This window comes from Ascaphus truei, chromosome 3 (genome assembly GCF_040206685.1).
Source record: "Ascaphus truei isolate aAscTru1 chromosome 3, aAscTru1.hap1, whole genome shotgun sequence".
In the NCBI taxonomy this organism is placed as follows: Eukaryota; Metazoa; Chordata; class Amphibia; order Anura; family Ascaphidae; genus Ascaphus; species Ascaphus truei.
This window is the reverse complement of record NC_134485.1, coordinates 343,860,231-343,884,061: the sequence shown is the minus strand read 5'-3', so window position 1 is coordinate 343,884,061 and position 23,831 is coordinate 343,860,231. Positions and strand designations below refer to the sequence as shown.

Sequence of the window (23,831 nt, the reverse complement as noted above, 5' to 3'; positions counted from 1 at the left end):
GTATGACATTTAAATAAAGCTATTACTCTGTGCCTTCTTTATAGAGAGCTGAAATAATTTGTCCTTCACCCTGTGCACCCCCAGTCCATGAATCTGACATAAATAGTCAAGCTGTCCTCCAATTTTGCTGTCACGCCCAGCTTGATGTGGGGGAAGGGGACAAACATATTACAGTTCTGCTAAATTTGGGACAACACTTGACATATATAAATTTAAAAAGAGCCCAGGCAGTCTAGAAAGAGGAAGTGTAATGTACGAAAGGATCTTTTTGTTGGTTGGCGCTTATGTATTTTGTGCTTGTCCATACACTTGTGTCTGTTTCTGTGGGCGTCTGTGTGCGTGTATGTTAAAGCATCTGTTTGTGCAACAAGATTTAAGTACAGCGTTTCAGAAAGGAAGCAGAAGTTAGGTCCCAATCTTTGTACTCAGTCACTTCAAGCCACAGTGACTATTTGTACGCCTGCTGGCTCGAGTCATAGATTCTACAGGTGCTTTGTTTCCTCATTCAGCTGGTGGGCACTAGGAGCTGAGGGTGTAAATTGGACAGTGTTGGCCGTAACAAGATGTCTTTGGGATCAACATACCAACTCAAACTGGCAGAGAAGCTTCTGATACTGAATGACAGAGGCAAAGGAGTATTGATTCGTATCTATAATATCAAAAAGGTAAGAACGGCTGTTACCTATCAGCCTCCTACATTGTGCATATTATGGCCTATTCCAGCAAATATATTAGTAGGTTATGGGGTTATTGGAGGCTTAGCACATTTATTAAATCTTGACCTATTGTTTTCAAAGCCTCTATTTATATGCAGACTATATACAATGCAGGTAACAGCAAAGCAAGTCGTCCTGAATTATCATACATAGTACCAAGCTCTCCACATGGTTAATACACAGGATAAATAACATACATTTATAAAAAAGGATACAAATATGGAGGAAAAGTAAGAAGTAAAACATACAAGTAAGGAAGTGGGTGCTATAAAGAGAAAGGGAGGTGAGGTTATAAAGCATAACAGAGTTTGAGTTATACAGAATAAGATAGGAGTTACGTAAAAGAGGAGATGTACATAAAGAGTGAGAGGAAAACCACAGATTAATACAGACCTAGAACTATCAAATTAAAGAGAGGTAAAGAAGGAGGAATAAAAAATGGAATAAATCAATGCAATGGGACAATGAGAGGAAATGATTGGTGGGGATGACACACTCCATAAATCTCCTCTGTCTCTGTCTCCTTGTCATTTTCTTTGATTGAAACATAGACTTTGTGATGTGTAAATCAAACCGTTAAGGGTAAGAGGGACAAACACTGTTGTGTGTATGTATGCTCCATGCTTTTCTCAGGGTGCATCAGCTTGAGATTTCAGGAGTGGCAGTAGGAGTTTCTAGGCGTTACATGATGCACAGATTATAATGAGATGTATCCGTACATCACTTTATCTTCTATGTGCGTCAAAAATATCTGCCAGGTCTGAGGTGGTGTAAAGTTTTCTGGCTAACAATTTGAGCCACATGTAGTAAACACTTTCTTACATTTGACGCAAACAAAATATGGAGCAATGCGTCAAGACAAATTTCCTGTATGTCCATGAGATTTATATAGAAGGGTTGTAGGAGAGACAAGATGTCTGCCAATGTCACCCTGCAGTGAGTCTTTATTTATGTATTCGTGAGGCCAGAACCATTAACCATTTTGGGTCCTATTAAGCTCCAAAGTGGCCGATGGTGGAAGACTTCCATTAACTTGAATGGGGGGTTTCCGGACGATGGAGCGCTTAGGAGATTATTGAATAAGCCCCGTTGTCTCTGATTAACTGCTCCCTACGTGAGAAGACAAAACATGCTGTCAAGTGATTCTGTTCCTGTTTCACAGTCACTGAGTGGGATCAGCCTGCTTGTTAGTCCATATGTTGATTCTGTCTCTGTTAATCAGGAAGTATGAGCACGAAACAGTAAAAAAATAAAAAACAAGACACTAGATAAATGTTCAAACGGTATATTGAATTCAATACAGCATTGCAGTGCGATAATAGTACAAGACTCAAATGATCACTATAGTATACATACAATTTGTGTATAGAAAAATATACATGTTTAGATAGAACTCTCTGGGGGGCTTTTCCCCACCTTTTGTGGTTTTTTTTCCCCAGGTGTGTGGGACTGTTCTATATGATTTATTATTGGTTCTTTTTAATATTATCATTTTCGTGTTATTTGTATTTTCATGATCTGTATTTTTTGTTTTTGGTCTATTTTGGACTATGTTATATTAAACATTATTTTATGAGTGATCTGTTGTATGCTTTGCGTGCACTTTGTTCTTTATACATATAATATCAAAATGCATTACAAAGGTAAAAAACCTTACCACAAATAATGAAAAAAATTATCTCACTGCAATGCTGTATTGGATTCAATAAACCTTTTGAACATTTATGTAGTGTCTTGGTAGTTTTTGTACTGTTTATTGCTCATTCTTCCTGAGTTATAATATATTTGGGTGGGAATTTTAATATATTTATTTCTTCTAGGTTTGTTCCTTTACATAACCTGTAAGAGAGAAGGTGCTGCTCAGTGAGTAAAAACACTGACTGGCACTGAGTTTGAAGCAGGGGAATCTGGGTCAATTCCCGGTGTCGAGCTCCCTGTGACCTTGGGCAAGTCACTTTATCTCCCTGTGCCTCAGGCAACAAAAACATAGATTGTAAGCTCTACGGGGCAGGGACCTGTGTCTGCAAAATGTCTCTGTAAAGCGCTATGTAAAACTAGCAGCGCTATACAAGAACAAACTGCATTATTATTAGAGAACTCTGTGATGTTGCATCTTATTTCTTCAATTCTGTCTCTGTTACCATGCAACTAGGGGAACATTATTGGGGAATAAGCCCCTATTATATCCATGCCTCTTTAAAGTGGCCAGTGCGATTGAACAATCTTACTGCTCGCAGGCTCCTTTTTGTATCTTCGATACCATTTTAAGGGTGTCTCCTTGCTGCAGAAAGTCTCACTTCCTGTCAGTTGAGTTATACTTGTGTTAAAGAGGAAGCACAACCGCCTGTTTGGTTGAGATAGAATGTCAGTGTAAAAGAGAAATACAACTCAAGCTTGCGGTTTCCAGCACTGTAGTGGTTTTATCCATTGCCTCATTGACAGTGAAGGGGTTAATGCTTGTAGTTTTAAGCAATGCAAGGAGCCATTAAAACAGTAGGGTATTTTTACCATAATCTTACGCCTTTTTTTTAGCTTTACATATATTGTTGAGACATTTTACAGTTTAACCAGTGAAAACAAAACTCCTAAAAATGTATTAACCCATTCAGTGGTAATGATGCCTGCAATGTACTGCAAACAGACACAATGGAGAATCCTATTATTATTTGTGCATTTAGGTAATAATTACATTTCATGTGACCCCCTTAGTCTGCATGGGGACTTTTTAATTGCTTAGATTAGAAACATCACTAATCTTAATGTAGCAACCGCCCCAACTCGTTTTTTTTTAACCCCCATTTTTTTTTTAAAGGATGGAAACTATTCAATTTTGTGTGCACTACAGCAACTAAGGGGTTAACCAGCACAAAGCTACGTGCCCTGCCCAGCACAGTGTTCTTTCAGTTGCTAATAATCAAAGTACAATAGCAAATAAGTGCATGTTGTGTTGTCTCACTAAGTCACAGGACAACAGCTTTATAACCAACTGTTATTAATTAAAGCAGTGGTCCCCTCTGCCCCTACCCCTCTATTTTTTACATGTATAGGAAGCAAGGGGTATCCGGAGCTGAAACGTGTTCATATCAGATCTGGGGACACACTGCTTTCCGAGATACTTATCAGAGAACACTGACCCTTTAACTGGGTCACTTTTCAACCTTAAAACTGCAGCAGGACCCCAGCTCTTTCTTCCTGGGCTCTTTTTATTGAGTGTGCCTCCTCCTGTGTTCCATTTATGCACAAATTAAACATATACTGTTGTAGCACAGTTTCCCCCACCCTATGGGAGATATGGCGGCTACTGTGCAAGTGGTGCATTATCTGTGGCTCACAGGAGGCCTGAACCTCCGCTGCTGGAAGCCTGGGGTGTACCTGATCCGTCTGGTCACAGCGCCTCCACCTGGGCGGGATCCTAACTATGTTGGATAACCCCACCACAGGATCCAATGCAATAATACACACACTGATAAAGATAACAGTTTACTGCATGCATATGAAAAAGTAATAACAATATAACACCCACATCAAATAGGCCACGCACTGCCGTAACCCCACCGTGCCCTCCAACACAGTGCCCACACCCTGATGGGATATACCCCAAAGTACTGAGGTGCTCCTGGGCACCCAACCACCCTGGTGTCCACAAGTCAACCCACCCAATGTGTGTGACAGCACTGCCCACAACTAAAATGTGATTTGTTGGTGCACTTGGTGATCTGATGATACCTGCCGGGGCTCCAGCACCCAGTAGCGCCGACTGAAGACAAGGGGAAGCTGTCCGGTCCCACGCCATTGTTGTCAGCAATGAATTCGCCTCCATGTGGGGTGGTGTCTAGCTGGAGGGTCCCACCATGAAGAGAGTCTCTTATCTGTAGGGTGATCTGGTCCCAGACCACCCGATTGCCAGTTCGCCACCACCTCCTGGCTGTTACCCTCACACTTGCACTACAGGGGCAGTGCCCCTATCTAATGGGCCTGTCCATGCAGCAACCACAAGCTTAGGGGAGTCGGGGCCTAGCTGGGGCGTAAGGGGATCTCTGGCCTAGTGCAGAGCCACAGACACCCTGCACACACACCCTACCCTCTCCTTGTTCCAGCTCTGACTGACTAGTGTGTCCCAAGCGCGCCAAATGTATCTAAGTGCTGCTCCATCAACTCTGCAGCCTATTGGCTTTTTGGCTGCATGTGGTGTGTAGCCCCTGGGCCTGCTGGGAATTGTAGTCCCCACGAAGCCTATGCCCCTAATGGCCGCCGCTATCCTGCTTCTGTGCATGCGCAAGCCTTCAGCGCATGCTCGCGCATAATTAACATGGTGGCACCATGGCGCTGGCGGCTCCCATTGCAGGGCGCTGGGAGCTTCTGGTGACCCGCTCGCCACCCTGAAGGCCCACACTGCCTGCAACATTCCTCGCAACTACCGGCGCACGCCGGGTGCACGCGCACTCCTCCGCCGACAGCCGCGCGCCCCTGCAGCGCTCCAGGAGGTAAGGGGGTAGGGGGAAGCCCAGACGAAGAACCTGGCCACAATGTCTAGCTCCATAATTGTTATAACAGAGACTAACCGTTTGTAGCACACAGTGGGGAGCTACACTACGCTATATTAATCATGAATTCCTTTTATGCCAAGAATTTGTGAAGGCATACATTATTTCTCATGACTGTCACTGGTCCTATGTCCTCCTAATAACCTTAGCCCATTATAGGCTATAATAGAAGTAGCAATGTTAGTAGCCCTGAGAAGGTATGTGTGTGTGGGGGTGAGTCTTACATAGCGATAAAAATAAAATGTTTTTATAAAGCAATGACAATGTACGCAGCACTGTACACCGAATGTTACAGGCATAATGATTCCTTGCCAGAAGAGATTACAATCTCAGTTTTGCAGCAGATAAAGAGGGAGATATACAAAGATATGGTCTGAACCACGGTGAAAGACACGCAAGGTGCTCTGACTAGAAGCTATATCACTGTATATACAGATGTATAAGTATAAATAGTAATCTAGGATTATTGATGAGAGAAGGGGAGAAGCTTTTTGAGTAACTTTCTATTTTGTCCTTTGTTTTTTGTGAGCTGTCAAGTGTGTCTTATGAACGGATTTATGTTTTTATGTTTATCCTGTAGACATGGAGACGGTACAACTGTGTTGTTAGACTTTCTTTCCCCTTCTCCTTGAGATAGGTTATATGGGCGCGCACTTATTGGAGCGCATGGGCATGACATTAAAAATCATGTCATTTTTTGGCTGTTTGCCAAATCTTTTGCCTGACACACTTTTTAACTACTCCGGGATTCAGACGCCCTGTGGCTCGCGCGTGCATTCGTTTGTGCATGGCATTCGTTTATGCATGCGCAGTCTTCATGTCATCACCGCACGTCTTTTTTTGGCGCTAAATTTTTAGATGTTAATGAATTGAATTGTGTATATATAGGATATGCTGGGGATAGCTCCATACTTCTTGATAAAGCACAGAGGGCGGTGCAAAACGCGTAGGAGGTCTGCACACCTCCTGTGGGTGATGTATTTTATTATTTATTATTATATTATTATTTACTTATTATTAAATAAAGATTTTTGTTACACTTCTTCAAACCTGGCTCCCTTTTGGCTGTGCGCTGCTTGTCTCTTTTTATTCATCTAAATTACCATGTACATTGCATTTACCATAGTGACTAACTAATAAGCAATTAACAATCACAAATTAAATCAGTAGACAAAACTGTATAAAAACAACTTAAGGGTTCCTGTGTATCATGTGTCTCTAAAAGCAATTTTGACGTAACAGTGAAGCACAGAGAGTAATAAATAAATATGTATTCGTGCGCCAATGTATACAATGGATTCTTATGTTTGACACATGCTTCAACTTCTTTTTTTTTTGTCATCAAAAAATAATTACCTTAAGGGGTGGAATTAATGGTAAAGTTTGGAGACTGCAAATGATAGATATAAAAAATTGATAGCATGCCACTTTTGTGCACCATAAATGCCTCAAAATTGTCCTTCAACTTGTGTATGACAAATGTAAAACAATGTATGTAACCCTCCCGGCCTGGCTCTTAGGGAGGTTACATAGGTGTCTGTGATATTGGCTACTCAGGATACATTACCTTGTATCAGGTGCTGGTCCACGCAGGCTGGGCATGTATGCAGATGAAAATGATGGGCGCCAGGTACTTTATAGTTATGGAAATAGGCATCTTTTATTTACAGTCTGTACATGAACAATATCTTCCCAAGATACATACAGTACATGTACCCCTATGGAGGTGTTTTCTTTAAACTGGGGTTTATGACTCACTGTTACTTTCTTGAGTGACTCTCTCTTTTGGTCACGCATCTCTATATACCTCCAGGGTCCCATCTGGGACTATCCCTGCTCACTGTATCTGGGGGATCGTCATCCCTGCATTCTGTCCTGCATACCTCACCTGTATTGTATTATATGTCTTTATTTATATAGCACCAAAAGTGTACTCAGTGCTGCACAAAGAATACTGTACAGGGAATTATAATAATATAATAAGTGCAGCAAAATCAGACAATAGGAAAGGAAATCCCTGCCCTGAAGAGTTTACAATCTAAGAGGTTTGATGGGGAACTTACAGAGACAGCAGTTGAGGGAATAAGTGCTGTAGATGGCAGTGTTTGGCCACAATGGGTGGTAGGAGTGACTGAGTGTGGGTGAATAGCCAGGAGTGCAGGCTATTGGGATACTTTGTGGGGTGAGTTTTAAGGTTAGTCAGTATTAAAATGAGAGGGTTAACACAATTTACAGGGAAAGAGATGGCAGGGAGGCATGGGTGAAATCAGGTGTGTATGTCTGGGTTAAGGATTAGGGGAGATCTCTAGCAGCAGGAAGGAGTAGATAAAGGGTGTGAATAGAGGATTTGTGTGGGTGTTTTTTATTGAGGGGTAAAGAAGTTGATGGAAGAAAGGTGTATAAATAATGGTGCAGTGGGGAAGTTGGAGAGAACAGAGAGTGAGGAAAGGAGTGAGGAAACAGTAAACAGAAAAAGCAATAGGGAGGGCATAGTGAGATGCAGGAGGAGAGACTTCCCATGTACTGGTGGATTGAAACAGTACAAAGAATCACAGCTTTTCGAAAGTTAAGTTCTCACAGTTTCAAAGTTGTTGTGCAGAGTCCCGATCTTCCTCCAATCTTCACCTCCAATTTCAACTCCAAAATTAACTCTGACACACACTTTTGATGTTACACTTTAAGATGGGACACAGCCATATGACTTCACAGCCAAGATATTCTGTCTTAAGTACTCTGATCACATGCAATTGAATAATAATTAAGGGAGGGGTCTGCCTATCAACTCACAGGGACACAGCCACTCTGATGCTGAAGTGGCAGGTGGTGTCTCTTTAGCCATTGACTACACCTCATTCCCTCGGGATCTTTCTCCAGGTACTCTACAGTGGGCTACTTATAAATGTTGATCCATCTGAGTCCCAGGGCTACAGTTGGGGTAACCACTACGGGACACAGGCTTCCCCTATGGAAGCATAAAAACTTCAATTCTATCATGGCCATGGATCTTACTTCAGTGGGGCACTTCGCTGACTACAAACAGGGATATATTTATGTACATCATCTATCCCCTTACTGGGAACATATTTACATTGTCACGGGAGACAAGGAAAAACACATAAACCGGCGCCTCCAAAAGAAAATAAAAATATAGCCTGACCGAATAGAGTCCAATGCGGCTGGGATGAGATCCAAGGCAGTATCTTCAATGAAGTCTCATAGAACAACAAACAAACAAATAAGACAACAACAAAGAAGAAAAAAAGAGAAAAAGATCATAGTGCAACTAAAACAAAAAATCACTGATAAGGTTTACAAGAAATGGTTGCAATTTTAATGCGATGAATAAAACTAAATATACATACATCCATGAGCAGTGTGAAGTGTGAATTATGCCCAGCCTAAGCATTTTTAAATTCCTTTACTGTATTAGCCCCTACCACCTCTGTTGGGAGGTTATTCCACAAATTCACCAGTCCTTCCAAGAAATAGTACTCCCTCACATTTTAACTTAGTTGCCACCTTCCAGCTTCAGAGAATGACCTCTTGCTCCAGCACTTTTCTATCTCTGTAATATGCTTTCCTCCCGTACTTTATTAAAACCCTTTATGTATGTAGCCCTTTTACCCCCACCCTAAGTGAGATTTGGTATGCTACTAGTGTTTTGGTGTAGAATGGTGCACCTGGTGGTGATGGGAATCATCAGGACAGGATTTACAGGGTACCTTTGTTCATTGGTTGCAGCGCCTCCAGTCAGCGTGGATCCTCTGGATAGTAGGATGGTCCAGACTGACCCCTTTCTTTAGCCGAAGACAGTGAATCACACTGGTATATGGTTCCATGGTATTTATTGCAGTATTTAGGATCTTACACAGCAGGTACATCACTTTCCTTGCTTGCTTCTCCTTTCATTTGTCCTGGGCCCCATGATTTCTGTTGGCGGCCCTGGCTTTAGCTGATGAACCATTTTAGTAAGCCTTTTTTGCATATTCTCCAATTTTATGTCCTTCTGCAGATATGGTCTCCAGAACTGAACACAGTACTCTATGTCAGGTCTTACCAATGATCTATAAAATGGCATTACTACCTCTCTCATTTTACTAATATCTTTCCCTAGCGTATGGATTGCATTTTAAGTGCAATAATTGGAGAATAAGAAGGATATTTAGATTTATAGATCATTACAAACAAAGTAGTGACAGGGGGAATCTTCATGAAATTACAGCATTCAGTGCTTTCAAAATGTCACAGGTCTTTCCTCCAGGGTCACAGGTCTCTTTTTCATGTGTACTTTCTTCTTTGATGCACACGAAAATGAGACCTCTGATATTTCTAAAGGTTTTTTTACTCTTCATATATCGGACCTATGATCCATTAAAATATATTACAGCCTATGACAAATGTACATTTTGCCAATCCCAATCTACTGAAGCTACTGGAATTTGCAACTACATTTTGGTTGTTCCAAAGCGCTAGACATTTAAAAGTCAGCATCCACACGTCAGTTTTGCTTTTTAAATCCGCGCATGTTCATTTTCAAGGGAGAAATTCCATGTTTTAAAGACAAGGCAGATCATTATATCACTTTTTTATATTCTCCCTTTGCTGTAAGAAAATGCTTCACGGGACTTCTATGATACCCAGTTTGATTTCTTTAATTATGACTATGAAAACCCCCTGTGCTCTATCCAATTAGGCATCTGGGCAGTGTGGTACGTATCTTGCTAGAATTATTCTTTCAAGTGACCTCCGTTTCATGGCCGAGTGTGTGCCTGCAAATCTAAGCTTTTTATAAGGCTCTTGTCTCTTCATTAGCATCTTATTTTCTACTGTAAACAACTTTTTTTTTCCCCCACGTACATTTTTATTGATTAATAATAAAGAAAGAACAGTCAATAAATGGGAAAATACAAATAACAGTTGAGCATTCATGATACAGTCATTTTGAGACGGAATAAGTTAATGACCTTTTACTTATATCAAGACACAGCATTATTTTCCGGCTAATTCTATCAATGGGCTCTGAGGACGTTTCAGTTGTAGCACAATGTCTAATGCAGATTAACCAGATTAACCATGCTGAATCAGTTCTTTAACAGCGATATTAAATTAATAACGAGTAAATGTTGCTGTTGAAAAATGCCTAGTTTGAGATTTAATAGGTTGCAATATTTAGTCTGTTAAGGACTTCTTACTGAGATAAAAAGGCATGAAGGACAGATTGAATATGACATAGTCTGCAATGTGTCACAATTTATTGAAGCCTGTTCTTGAGGGGTTTGCATCCTTTACTAAAATCCACATGTTTGTGTCTCCAATTTCCTCACAGACATGTTCAGACACCAAGACAAAACCTCCTTTCTTCACAGAGAAGTCAATGGAATCATCAATCAAATACATTAACAAGAAGTTCCCCAACATTGATGTCCGCAGCAGCACGGTAAGAATGTCATCAACACAAAACTATACATATAACTAAAGGTTTATCAAGGTAATGGGAGAAGAAGCAAAACAACCTCAGACCAACACAACACTAAAGTATAGCATAAACCAGTATTTTTCAACCAGAGTTCCAAGGAGCCGATGGGTTTCCCGGCATCCCGAAAGGGTTCCCTGCAATTTTATGGTCATTTGAAAATTGGATCAAATACAGAAGCATGTTCAATGCATCTGATCACATAGTTGCTATTAGAGATGGTTAGGGGTTCCTCAGAATTTCTCTTGGGGTTCCTTAATCAAAAAAAGTTTTGAAACCACTGGCATAAACAAAGATTTAGCAAGAGCGACATGCTGTACAAACGAAACAATATTTTAAACACAAGATATGAGCAACAATCACATACATGTCCCACTCGTGCTTCTGTATATAATCAGATGTGCATATAGGAATTGTTGACAGATGAGAACCACTTGGTTCTTATTCCACCTAATACTCTGCATCGTCTGCTCATCTTCCTACCCATTATGAGAGCTCAGCCCATATTAGGGCCTTGGCTTTCTTTCACATTTTGGATATTTACATGTTCAAGTGTACGGTATAAAATCACAAAAACTGTATGGTGCTCAAACATGAGCCACTGGCTATATAGCCTGAAAATCATGAAGGTACAATATAGTATACTAGTTTTTTTAGTATACATATATATTCTTTCGTTGCTTGTTGTAAATCCCTTTTTAAATCAATTTGATTAAAAGTTGTAAGTTGTCACGTAGTCGTAGAGTGATAAAGTTTTGGGAAGGATTTAATACAGCATTTCAACACAATGTTCAATAAAGTTTTTGTTTAAAGTTTTTTTTGTATGTACTCGAATTATGCGCTGACGTCACCAGTCCAGGCCTCGCATGGCGCGTCATTGATGACGCGTCTTTGCGACGGATGGATGGCGGCAAACGGCGGGAAATTCGAGTATATTAGGTAAGGTAATTGTAGGCATCACTATGCACCTTGAGAAAGAGCAACTAGCTCGAAACGCGTTGGTGGGGGCCGGAGGGCTCGGTTCCTGCAATTTTGTTGATCCAATAAACATTTTTAACCTGGGTCCCACTCTCGATAGCAGTTATTCAATATCAGCTGTGCGCCATCTCTCCTTCCTGTGGATGTCAAGTGTACGGTATGCAAAGAAACATGGGTGAATCTACAATGGTACAAACAGAACAACAGTACTCAACAAACAAGTGCCGTCGCGTTTTACGCCAAGGATAAAAGTGTTAACCCCTGCCATTTTTTTCCTCCCCCAGCAACATCTGGGCCCAGTGCACAGAGATAAAGCAGAAATTGTGAAATTCCTATCAAGCTACTATCTGTCGTTTGTTGATGTCATGGAATTTCGAGTAAGTCTGGAGTGTCTTGCATATTTTTTATGGCTATTTATCTCCTCTGTATGTGTTTAATTATATTCTGTTATATCCTGTTTTTGCATCTTTAGTATCGGGTCTATTTAGCAATGGTGTGTTACTGTAATTAGGTACTGTACCTTGCTTCAATGTTGTCCTATTTGGTGAAGCTTGCAAATTAGCAAGTGTGAGTAAAGGGATCTGCGAGGAGCAATATGGTGCACATAATACAGTAGGTTGGATCAAATTATGCACCACTGTGCTTCAATTTTTTGGCCCCTTAATATGTGTCAAAATCTTTTCCGGGTTTTAGGTGACATAAATGTTCCTGTGTCAAACTTCTTAATAAGTATCTTAAATTGAGCGCAACCACAACCAGTGAATTGTGCAGTGCATCAAATGACGCTTTAATTATGTTGATACGTAGATCTCTACTTAAACGCCAGGGCAGAAAAAAGACAGAGTGAGAAGTGTCGCACTTACTGTAATCTCTAAATTGCTGTGCTCTTTGTCAACAGGATCATGTCTATGAGTTGCTGAATATAATTGACGCCTGTCAGTGTTACTTTGATATTGTAAGTATGGTTTAAGTCATATATATGTAGCGCACTTTCCCCACCCCCTGAGAGATGTGTGGCTACGGTGTGTATATATGATGCAATACCTATGGTGCACAGGAGATCTGAGTCTCCGCTACTGGGAACCTTGGGTATACCTGAGTTGATGTTCGGTCGGTAACGCCTCCACCTGTACAGGATTCTATGATGTAGAACAGGGGTGCACAAACTTTTTTCCCTGCGCCCCCCTGCCGGCGGTCACCTACCCCCCACGCCCCCCTCACCCCCACTTAACTCGGCTCCGGCATCATGACGTCACGTTGCATGGCAAATGACCTCGCGGCGTCAACGCCGCGTTGCCATGGCGACGTATGTGGAGCCAAGGTAAGTAAAAGTTTACAGAGGCCCTGCAGCTCCCCCTGCACTTAATTGAAGTGCCTTCGGGAAGCGCGCAAGGCCTCTGTAAACGCGCACCCCCCCGCAGGCAGTCTTGTGCCCCCCAGTTTGCGCACTGCTGATGTAGAATAACCCCGCTACAGGACCCGCATACAATTAAACACACACTTATGAAAGATAACAGTTTTACTGAACATAAATAACCTAGGATATATATATATATACCACCAAGCTGGCCACCCTCCGGTACCTCTAGGCCTCTAGGAATGCGTGTTTGAGTAGCCAAAATCCCATCCAGGAAGTCAAAGGAATTAGCAGAAATAATATACTTGGAAGGAAGAATAGTCTCGGAAATATCTTCAGTCTTGTCTTCTACAACGAATTGGCGGGAGAAGGCGTCGGCTTTCAGGTTTTTTGACCCAGGAATATAAGAGAAAGTTAAATCTGGAGAGAAAAAAGTGACCAACGGTCTAACGGGCACAAGGCGCCGAGCGCTTTCTTTGTAGAGCAAGTTCTTATGATCTGTGAGGATTGAGATGGGATTCTCAGTACCCTCCAAGAGGTGTCTCCATTCTAGGAGTGCAAGCTTGATAGTTAGGAGCTCCCGGTTGCCGACGTCATAGTTCTGCTCCGCTGAAGATTTTTTTAAAGAAAAGAAACCACAAGGGTGTAACTTGCCTTAAGGTGTTTGCCTCTGTGACAGAATGGCCCCTGTCCCATCATCAGAAGAATCCACTTCCAGAGTGAAGGGAAGTTTGGGGTCTGGATGGCGTAAGATGGGGGCGGAGACGAAAGCTTTCTTGAGTAGATCGAAGGCTTGGAGTGCCGCAGGTGGCCAGGAAGAGATGTCAGCTCCTTTTTTAGTTAGGGCAGTGATAGGAGCAACAGTAGAATAAAAATTTGAAATAAATTTACGGTAATTATTGGCAAACCCTAAAAAACGTTGAATTGCCTTGAGAGATGTAGGTTGTGGCCATTCCAAGAGAGTAGTTCCACAGCTGTGCTTCATCTATACCTACTACTCTCTTGAACTTACCACGGATGGATTGCACGCCAATGATGTTAAGAGTGCCCCTGGAGTGACACAGGTAAAGTGCTTCAATATTTCCTGGTTACCACGGACATTGTCCTTTATATTATATAGCTGGTTTGGTTTTCATTACAGTGTACGTAGATGTGTTTGTCAGGCAGACTCCACTAGTCACTATTCCCTTCCAGTTTCTTCAACAATAGTGGGGGCACTCCATCGTTATATGGACTACAAATCATGGCATTATGATGTTCTTATCTGTCGTTTATGGAATTGGTCATAACTGTTGAGCACCACAGTTACTACGTTTCTGTGGCCATTCCAACACAGCCTTGAGTTTATTGGAATCCATGGAGAATCCAGAGTCTGAAATAATATAACCCAGGAATGATGTAGAAGTTTGATGAAACTGGCATAAAGATGATTCTCCCGAAGACGAGACAGGACCAGCTTGGTATGATTAATGTGTTCAGAGAGGGATTTAGAAAAGATTAGAATATCATCAAGATAAACTATGACAAAGAGATTGAGAAGATCTCGAAAAATCTCGTTCACAAATTCTTGGAACATGGCCGGAGCATTAAACAAGCCAAAAGGCATGACCAAATATTCGTAGTGACCATCGCGTGTGTTGAAGGCTGTCTTCCATTCGTCGCCCTGGCGTATGGGTATCAGATGATATGCCCCTCGGAGATCTAGTTGAGAAAAAAGCTCAGAGATGAGTCGTAATGGATAACGGCTCTTCAAGGTGATTTTGTTAAGCCCTCTGTAATCTATGCAAGGGCGAAGAGAACCGTCCTTCTTTTTGAAAAAGAAGAAACCAGCTGGGATGAATAAATCCCTTCTTCAGGTTTTCCTGAATATATTCTGACATAGATTTGGTCTCAGGGAGAGATAGAGGATAACTTCTAATTCTGGGGAGAACAGCTCCGGGCAAAAGATCAATCGGACAATCAAAAAGGCGATGAGGGGGCAGGACCTCAGAGCGTACCTTGTCAAAGACACCTAGAAATTCAGCATACACTTCGGGTAGGACAGGCTTGTCCGACTTGGGAATTTCTAGACCGCAAATCTGTTGCACCGGATTTATTCAAGATTTAGCACATAGAGGACTCCATTGTATTGGTCTTTTGTCAGTCCAATCCAAGTGTGAATTGTGTCATTGGAGCCAGGGAAGGCCCAAAATTACTTCCACGGAGGGTGAGTGGATTACGTCCAGAGACATCTCCTCCTTATGGCCATCCTTCGTAGAGAGAGCGAGAACACAGGTCTCCAGGGAGATGAAGGTTGGCTAGAGAGGGCGTCCATCAATGGCTTCCAACCCGACGGGCACAGGTTTTTGAATAAGAGGAATATGGTTCCTAGAGGTGAAGTCCTGGTCCACAAAATTCCCTCCAGACCCGGAGTCGATGAAAGCGGATGTGGTAAGTTGGAAGTCAGAGTCTTTAAGAAGAATCGGGAGCATGATCCGAGTTGGTAGGTTTTCCTGGATAAAAGGGAAAGGAGAGATAGTGCCCAATGTGATCCCCTTGTACCTCATTGAGTGTTAGCATTTCCCGGCTTAATAGGGCAGCGAAGCACCTGATGTCCGGATTGACCACAGTAAAGACAGAGACCGCTATCCCTCCGGTGCTGTCTCTCAGAGAAGGAGAGTCAGTGACTTCCCAGCTGCATAGGTTCAGGGTCGTCTGGAGCCAGGGAATATGTATGGGTAAGACTGAAAGTAGGGGCTCTGGCAGTGGAGAACCGTGAGCGAGAGCGTTCAAACCTCCTCTCCTGGAGAGTAGCATATAGAGGAATGAATCTCAATGTTCGGCGCTACTAGCCTAATAGACATGCGTGCATCACGCAGAGGCAACAATATTAATCCTATCCATACCGGAGTCCAGAACTTTAAACACCAAGCAAGCTGTAATGAGTAATGCCCCTAAAGCAATCACATAGAACAGGGATAGGCTGACCACGGCGATCATGAGGTCCCCCGACGGGAACCAGCAGACCCCCGAAATGCCAGACAAATCCCCTAGTGATGAACAATGTAGCAGCATTGTTCAATGAATGGAGTACTCACAAATTCATTCTCAAGTGAGTTGAAGGCATCCGGTATACAGCAGCGTGCATCCACAGGTAAGCAAGCAGGATAGAAGAAAAATAAACTGAGAGCACAGCAAAAAGGTGGGGAACTGGAGGCCAATGAAAAAATAACAAAAACTTTATTGAAACATAACCTAATTAAAAAGAGAAACCTCTAACGCGTTTCTTGCCAGGGGCGCTTCATCAAAGATCTTTGATAAAGCGCCCCTGGCGAGAAACGCGTTAGAGGTTTCTCTTTTTAATTAGGTTATGTTTCAATAAAGTTTTTGTTATTTTTTCATTGGCCTCCAGTTCCCCACCTTTTTGCTGTGCTCTCAGTTTTTGTTCTTCTCTTCTCTCCTGGAGACGCTGGTCGACCCGGATACATACCGTGAGAAGATCTTCCAACTCGGTAAGTCGTTCCTGCACAGCCAGTTCGTCTTTGAGGGACACAGATAAACCCTGCCAGAAGGCTGCCGACAAGGCCTTGTTGTTCCAGCCCGTCTCTGCTGAGATGGTCCGGAATTCGAGAGCATACCTTGCGACTGACCGGTACCCTTGTGAAAGATGAAACAAGGAGGATACTGCGGTGACTTATGGCACGGGGAATCAAAGATCTGTCTGAATTCCTTTTGTGAAGTGTGCGAAATCCTGGGTAAGTTCTGGTCTTTGTTCCCAGATGGGGGGAGCCCATGCCAGAGCGTCACCGTTGAGAAGGGCAATGATATATGCCACCTTGGATCTTTCAGAGGAGAAACGAGAAGGGGTTAATTCAAATTGAATAGCACATTGATTGATGAAACCTCTACATCCATGGTGGTCGCCCGCATAGCGATTGGGAGTAGGGAGGCGAGGCTCAGGGGGAAAGGTATGTGGAAAAAAGAGTTGCAGGTCTGACAATTCTGGACTGAGATTGTTGCAGGGAAAAGGTTGCAAAACTTTTGGTCAAGGATGAAATTTGAGCCTCCAGTTGGTTAAAGCATTCACCAATGGCAGACAGGGCTTGGCCCACCTCAGGGGGGTTCACGTTCGTTGGGCTGAGCATACTGTGACGCTTGCGCTCACCACGAACAAGGCGGGACCCCGGTACTAAGGTGGGAAAGTATGAAACTGTGAACCCACAGCAGCGGAGGCACGCCTGGAGGGTGGATAGTCAGCGTAGCCGAGTCTGGGTTGGAGAGAGTAGGTTAGTCTTGATACTTGCCGAGGTCGTGGGTAGAAGCCAGTAGAGTAGTCAGTTCGTGGTGCCATGGTCAGGGGTTGGAGCCAGTAGTATAGTAGAGTGTCCAAAATCTGTGGTCAGGGATGGAGAGATACGGGTAGTCAGAGGCAAGCCGGGGTCGATATCCAGAGAAGGGCCCTAAGTCAAGCCGGGTCGGTACACGAGAGGTTAAACAGCAAAAGCAAGGCAAGGCAGAGACAGGAACAGGAACGAGTGAACACAACGCTACAATGAACTAAGCTCAGCCAAAGTGCAAGTGGCACAGCTGAGCATATATGAGGCAGTCAAACCAATGAGACGGGGTGGAGTGGAGGTGCGGCCTCTGCGGAGGCAGGTATTGGCTGGGAGGTGCAGGAGACCGGTGGGAGTGATGATGAGGGTTGACATGCAGCTGGGGAACGGTGCACGCGCGTCACGTGTGCGCGCCGCGCGAGGTTGACACGTGTTGTAAGTGGGGGCGGATCCAAGATCCGTGGGAGCAGTGAAAGCCCTGCGTGTGTGCGCATGCTCTGTAATGTGCGCCGGATGCAGAGAAGTGGCAGGTAAGGAGGGAACACGCCACAGGGGACGTGCTCCCCGATTCCTTACAGATACATTGTAACAGAGCACTCCATGGAGGTGGCGTCTCAGGACTTACAGAGACAGTAGGAGGGTGTTCTGGTAAGTGGCCCTGCAAGGGACTAAGCTCAGTGCAAATGAGATGTATAGAATCAGCCAACAGAGCTAACCATTTGCTTCGTTAAAAAGGTGTGCTTTAAGGAAGGTCATAAAGGTGGAGAGAGAGGGTGCCAGTCGGATTTTGAAGGGAAGCGCAGTGACTGTGGTGCAATGAGTGAGAAAAGTTTTTAGGGGGAGAGGGCTTTAGATACAAAAGGGGTAGAAAGAAGACATCCTTGAGTAGAATGCAAGAGTCGGGCAGATATATAGTGAGATATTAGGGCTGAGATGTAAGGAGGGGCAGAAGTTCTGTGCACATAAGATGTATAGTATCAGACAGCGGAGCTACCCATTTGGTTAACATAGGAAGATGTGCAAAGACAGTTTGCTAAAAGTAAGTTTAAAAAAAAAAAAAGGGAACTGCCCATGCATCCAAGGATTCTTAAGGGGTTATTTTAAGTTATAGCCATACTGTTATATTTAATATGTATGGACTCCATTTCCACACTCGGTACCGCAGGATTGGTATAAAGCAGACGTGGTGCTTTTATTTAAAAAGATCACAACCAGGGAATTACAGAACTGTAAGCTTGACATGAATAGTGGGAAAGCTACTTTCAGGTTTATTAAGGGATATTGTTCAGGAATACCAGTTGGATAACAACATTATTATTAATAATCAGCATGGATTTATGAGTAACAGGTCATGCCAATCTAACATTATTTGTTTCTTTGGAGAGGTAAGTAGGAATGTAGACCAGGACAATGCAGGTGACATGGGTTACTTAGATTTTGCAAAGGCTTTTCATACTGTGACACATAAGAGGTTGATTTACAAATAAAGGAAATTGGTGTGGGTGAAAATATTTGCACATGGAATGAAAACTGGTTCAGGCTCAGGCAACAGAGTGGATATAAATGGAACCTTTTCAGGTTGGGCTAAAGTTGTAGGTTGAGTACCTCAATGTGCAATAGTGCTCAATATCAGACAGTAACTGCAAAGGCTAATAGGATATTATCTTACATAAAATGGGTTATGCCCTTGTATAAATCCTTAATGTGAGACATGTGCATCGGCGACTGGCCAGGTTTTGCAGTGCTCAGAAAGCCTGTCCTCATGAACTTTGTTCTGGTTGCAATGCTCAAGTTGTCCACTGGACGTAGCCCAGGAAGACTACAACTCCCAAAGGCATTACAGCCTTGGACTCGTCCACTTTATCCTCTGTCCCCTATTTTAACTCCAGGAGGTTGCTCCTTCCTTATGTTTCAACTCTTTGTTTTCTCACAGTCTATGTTCCTGTACCTTGTTCCTGTTACTTTCCCATTCCCCAGACCTGACACTGGTGTAGTAGCTATGTCATGGGCTTTCTGGGAGATCCCTTTTGCGCGGAACGCGATATGAACAGAAGAGGAGGACTCTGAACTCTGAGGGCTTTTACTTCATCTGGATGTCTGTAATGCCACAGCTAGGCATGATTTAAATCCACTCTCCAGTCCTGCAAAATACCGGTTTTGGTGTCTGGATCGGTGTAACACCAAAGACATTCTTAACATCACATTAATGAAAAATACCACAATGTTATGTTACAGTAACATGACTGTAAGCCTATGTGGAGGAGATGTAGTTCAGACATTGTGTTTGAATATAATTAACTTTGTGGTTACCATGTTAAGTCAGGGAACATGATGTCCATTCCTCTTACAGATAACGGCACATTAAGTTCTCTGAGTCAATCGTTTTTTGGATCTTGGCCTATGTGGGCAAGTAACTAAATGCAATTATGTTAGAATGATCGTTATCGTGGTATTTAATGAAGTAAAAGTGTTGACTTCTCATCTCTACACCTTGTGCCTGCAGAATGTGAACTACAACTTCACCAAAAACTATCTGGATCTGATAGTGACATATTTCTCCGTCATTCTGTTAATGTCACGTATTGAAGACAGAAAAGCACTTGTTGGCCTCTATAATTGCGCATCTGAAATGTTACAGGGGCACAGGTAGGTAACCCAAATATACCACATACACACAGCAGGACTTCCAACAAGCCAAGTGCGTTTTTAGACTAGTTGTGGTCTTAACTTAACAGAGCTACTTAACAGAGCTACTACAATTCCAGCGAGTTTGAGCCTTTTTAGCCCATTCCACTCGGATTTGCACAGCCGGAATGAAACCGCATATATATATATATATATATATATATATATAGTCAGGTATGGAGATTAGCACTCACGGTTTTGTTGCAGGAGGCAGATGCTTGTCCCATAGAGAGTATGTAGACATATTGGCTATCAGGGGATCCTGATAGCCAAAAAGAGACAGCACACTGCAGGTATGGTATCAAAAAAGTGTATTCAGTAACACAAGGCCGCCAACGTTTCGGTCCTCCCAACGGGACCTTCCTCAGGGCAGTGCAACTACAGACTAACACAAGCACCCATATATACCCCTTAACACATACTAAAAAACACCTGAAAACAATCATGAACTCCAAATTGTAATCCCAGATACAACCCACATTTCTAAACAGCCAATCCAACATACTGATACTGGTACGCACCAATGAGAGAACCTGATCTAAGCATATGTGTACCTAGTCACATGATCAAACCTTGATAACAACATAATGACATCACAGTGCATCCTGTTTACGTAACCATGACTACTTGAAACATCTAATGATATTCAAATGCGCATAAATGGTTAAAATACATATAAAATGCATCGCCTGAACAGCAACTCACCATCAGTGCTTGGAGATACATACTGTGGATGTTATAAAGCGTGCCCGTAAATGAATACGTTAATGCAAATGGTCCTGCAAAGCATGCACATTGTCCGGGGAGCAGTGGTCAGGGTGTAACGGGCAGTCAATCATAAATCGCATAATGGCAGCGCGTCCGTTGGGTCTAAACACTTCCCCAACCTGTTGTGCATGGAGAGCAGGTGATTCTCATACAATGCGCGCCGTGGAGCATTAGCACAGATACACGCATACCCTCTGCTGCAGTAGTCAGGGACGCGTTCGGGTTGTCAGCAGCACACTGCGCATGCGCGGTTACGCTCCACGGCGCGCATTGTATGAGAATCACCCGCTCTCCATGCACAACAGGTTGGGGAAGTGTTTAGACCCAACGGACGCGCTGCCATTATGCGATTTATGATTGACTGCCCGTTACACCCTGACCACTGCTCCCCGGACAATGTGCATGCTTTGCAGGACCATTTGCATTAACGTATTCATTTACGGGCACGCTTTGTAACATTCACAGTATGTATCTCCAAGCACTGATGGCGAGTTGCTGTTCAGGCGATGCATTTTATATGTATTTTAACCATTTATGCGCATTTGAATATCATTAGATGTTTCAAGTAGTCATGGTTACGTAAACAGGATGCACTGTGATGTCATTATGTTGTTATCAAGGTTTGATCATGTGACTAGGTACACATATGCTTAGATCAGGTTCTCTCATTGGTGCGTACCAGTATCAGTATGTTGGATTGGCTGTTTAGAAATGTTGGTTGTATCTGGGATTACAATTTGGAGTTCATGATTGTTTTCAGGTGTTTTTTAGTATGTGTTAAGGGGTATATATGGGTGCTTGTGTTAGTCTGTAGTTGCACTGCCCTGAGGAAGGTCCCGTTGGGAGGACCGAAACGTTGGCGGCCTTGTGTTACTGAATACACTTTTTTGATACCATACCTGCAGTGTGCTGTCTCTTTTTGGCTATCAGGATCCCCTGGTCTCCATATGTCTATATATATATATATATATATATATATATATATATATATATATATATATATATATATATATATACAGTATATACAGTGGTCGACAAATCACCCAAAAATCTACTCGCCGAACAAAAAAAACCTACTCGCCCCCTAGCCCCGCCCTAGTCCCAACCCCAGCCCCGCCCTAGTCCCACCCCCAGCCCCGCCCCTGTCCCACCCCCAGTCCCGCCCCAGTCCCGCCCCAGTCCCGCCCCACTTTAAAAAAAATGAATACATTTCTAGTAAGAACAACATTCGTTTTTGACATAAGTTTATTTATTGTATTACATTATACTACAATTAGTCCTTGTTACGTGTGTGTATGTGTGTATGTGTGTGTGTGTGTGTAAATGTCAGATTTAGAAAAAAAAGACAGATGTGAATGACTAGTTTCCTGAACCCCTTAACCAGTGCCTGGACGCCCCCACTTCACAATATCTAAAGCAGCAATCCCGTCTGGGATCTTACCTGATCCGCAGTCCCTCAATGTCCAGGTACCCTCATTCCCGCAATGTTATACATTGGAGGGGAGGTGTTCCCTACCTGTCTTCTGGGTTAGGGGGGGTTCCGATGTCTTCCGTGTGAAGCTCGAGAGTCAGATCTGGAAGAAAGCAGTATAGGCTATTTCAGTGTAGGTATAGGGCAGTTAAGATATACAGGGTAAAAAAGATATCCAGATACAGAGAGGGGAGAGACAGAGAGGGGAGAGAGACAGAGAGGGGAGAGAGACAGGGAGACAGAGAGGGGAGAGAGACATGGAGACAGAGAGGGGAGAGAGACAGAGAGGGGAGAGAGACAGGGAGACAGAGAGGGGAGAGAGACAGGGAGACAGAGAGGAGAGAGAGACAGGGAGACAGAGAGGAGAGGACGACAGAGAGGGAGACAGAGAGGGAGACAGGGAGACAGAGAGGGAGACAGAGACAGAGAGGGAGACAGAGACAGAGACAGAGAGGGAGACAGAGAGACTGGGAGACAGAGGGAGACTGGGAGACAGAGGGAGACAGAGGGAGACTAGAAGACAAAGGGAGACAGAGAGACAGATGGAGACTGGGAGACAGAGAGAGACAGGGGGGGTGACTGACTGACTGGGGGGGTGACTGACTGACTGGGGGGGGTGAGTGACTGACTGACTGGGGGGGGGGGGGGGTGAGTGACTGACTGGGGGGGTGACTGACTGACTGAGCGGGTGACTGACTGACTGGGGGGGTGACTGACTGACTGGGGGGGTGACTGACTGGGCGGGGGTGACTGACTGGGGGAGGGTGACTGACTGACTGGGGGGGGGTGACTGACTGACTGGGGGGGTGACTGACTGGGGGGGTGACTGACTGACTGGGGGGGTGACTGACTGACTGGGGGGGTGACTGACTGACTGGGGGGTGACTGACTGACTGGGGGGGGTGACTGACTGGGGGGGGTGACTGACTGACTAGGGGGGATGACTGACTGACTGGGGGGGGGTGACTGACTGACTGGGGGGGGGTGACTGACTGAATGGGGGGGTGACTGACTGGGGGGGTGACTGACTGACTGGGAGGGTGACTGGGGGGGAGAAGGTGACTGACTGGGGGGGTACCTCTGGTGACACACACACACACACACACACACACACACACACACACACACACACACACACACACACACACACACACACACACACACACACACACACACACACACACACTCCCATACACACACACACACACACACACACACACACACACACACACACACACACACACACACACACACACACACACACACACACACACACACACACACACACACACACACATACACACACTCTCCCATACACACACACACACACACACACACTCCAATACACACACACACACACTCCAATACACACACACTCTCCCATACACACGGGGGGGGAGGAAGAGAGGAAAGGCCGCGACCAGCACCACCACCACGCTCCCCCCGCACCCATCTCCCACCCCGCGTGGGCAGCCACGGGAACCTGGGTGGAAGCGGGGACTTGGGGGGAAGCGGGGACCAGGGGG

At 43.9% G+C, this 23,831-nt stretch overlaps 1 protein-coding gene across 2 annotated transcripts in view; it reads left to right on the top strand.

Moving 5' to 3' along the window:
* Positions 1 to 232: 232 nt before the first annotated feature.
* Positions 233 to 23,831, top strand: part of NCKAP1L (NCK associated protein 1 like) — a 152,898-nt gene continuing 129,299 nt past the window's right edge. The window contains exons 1-5 of one of the 2 annotated variants that reach the window (XM_075591724.1): positions 233 to 665; positions 10,587 to 10,697; positions 11,996 to 12,088; positions 12,610 to 12,666; positions 19,885 to 20,027. In XM_075591724.1, coding sequence (XP_075447839.1) covers positions 564 to 665; positions 10,587 to 10,697; positions 11,996 to 12,088; positions 12,610 to 12,666; positions 19,885 to 20,027 — 506 coding nt within the window. In that variant the 5' untranslated portion in view covers positions 233 to 563. The remainder of the gene's footprint in view (positions 666 to 10,586; positions 10,698 to 11,995; positions 12,089 to 12,609; positions 12,667 to 19,884; positions 20,028 to 23,831) is intronic. The other variant, XM_075591726.1, reaches the window with a different exon arrangement.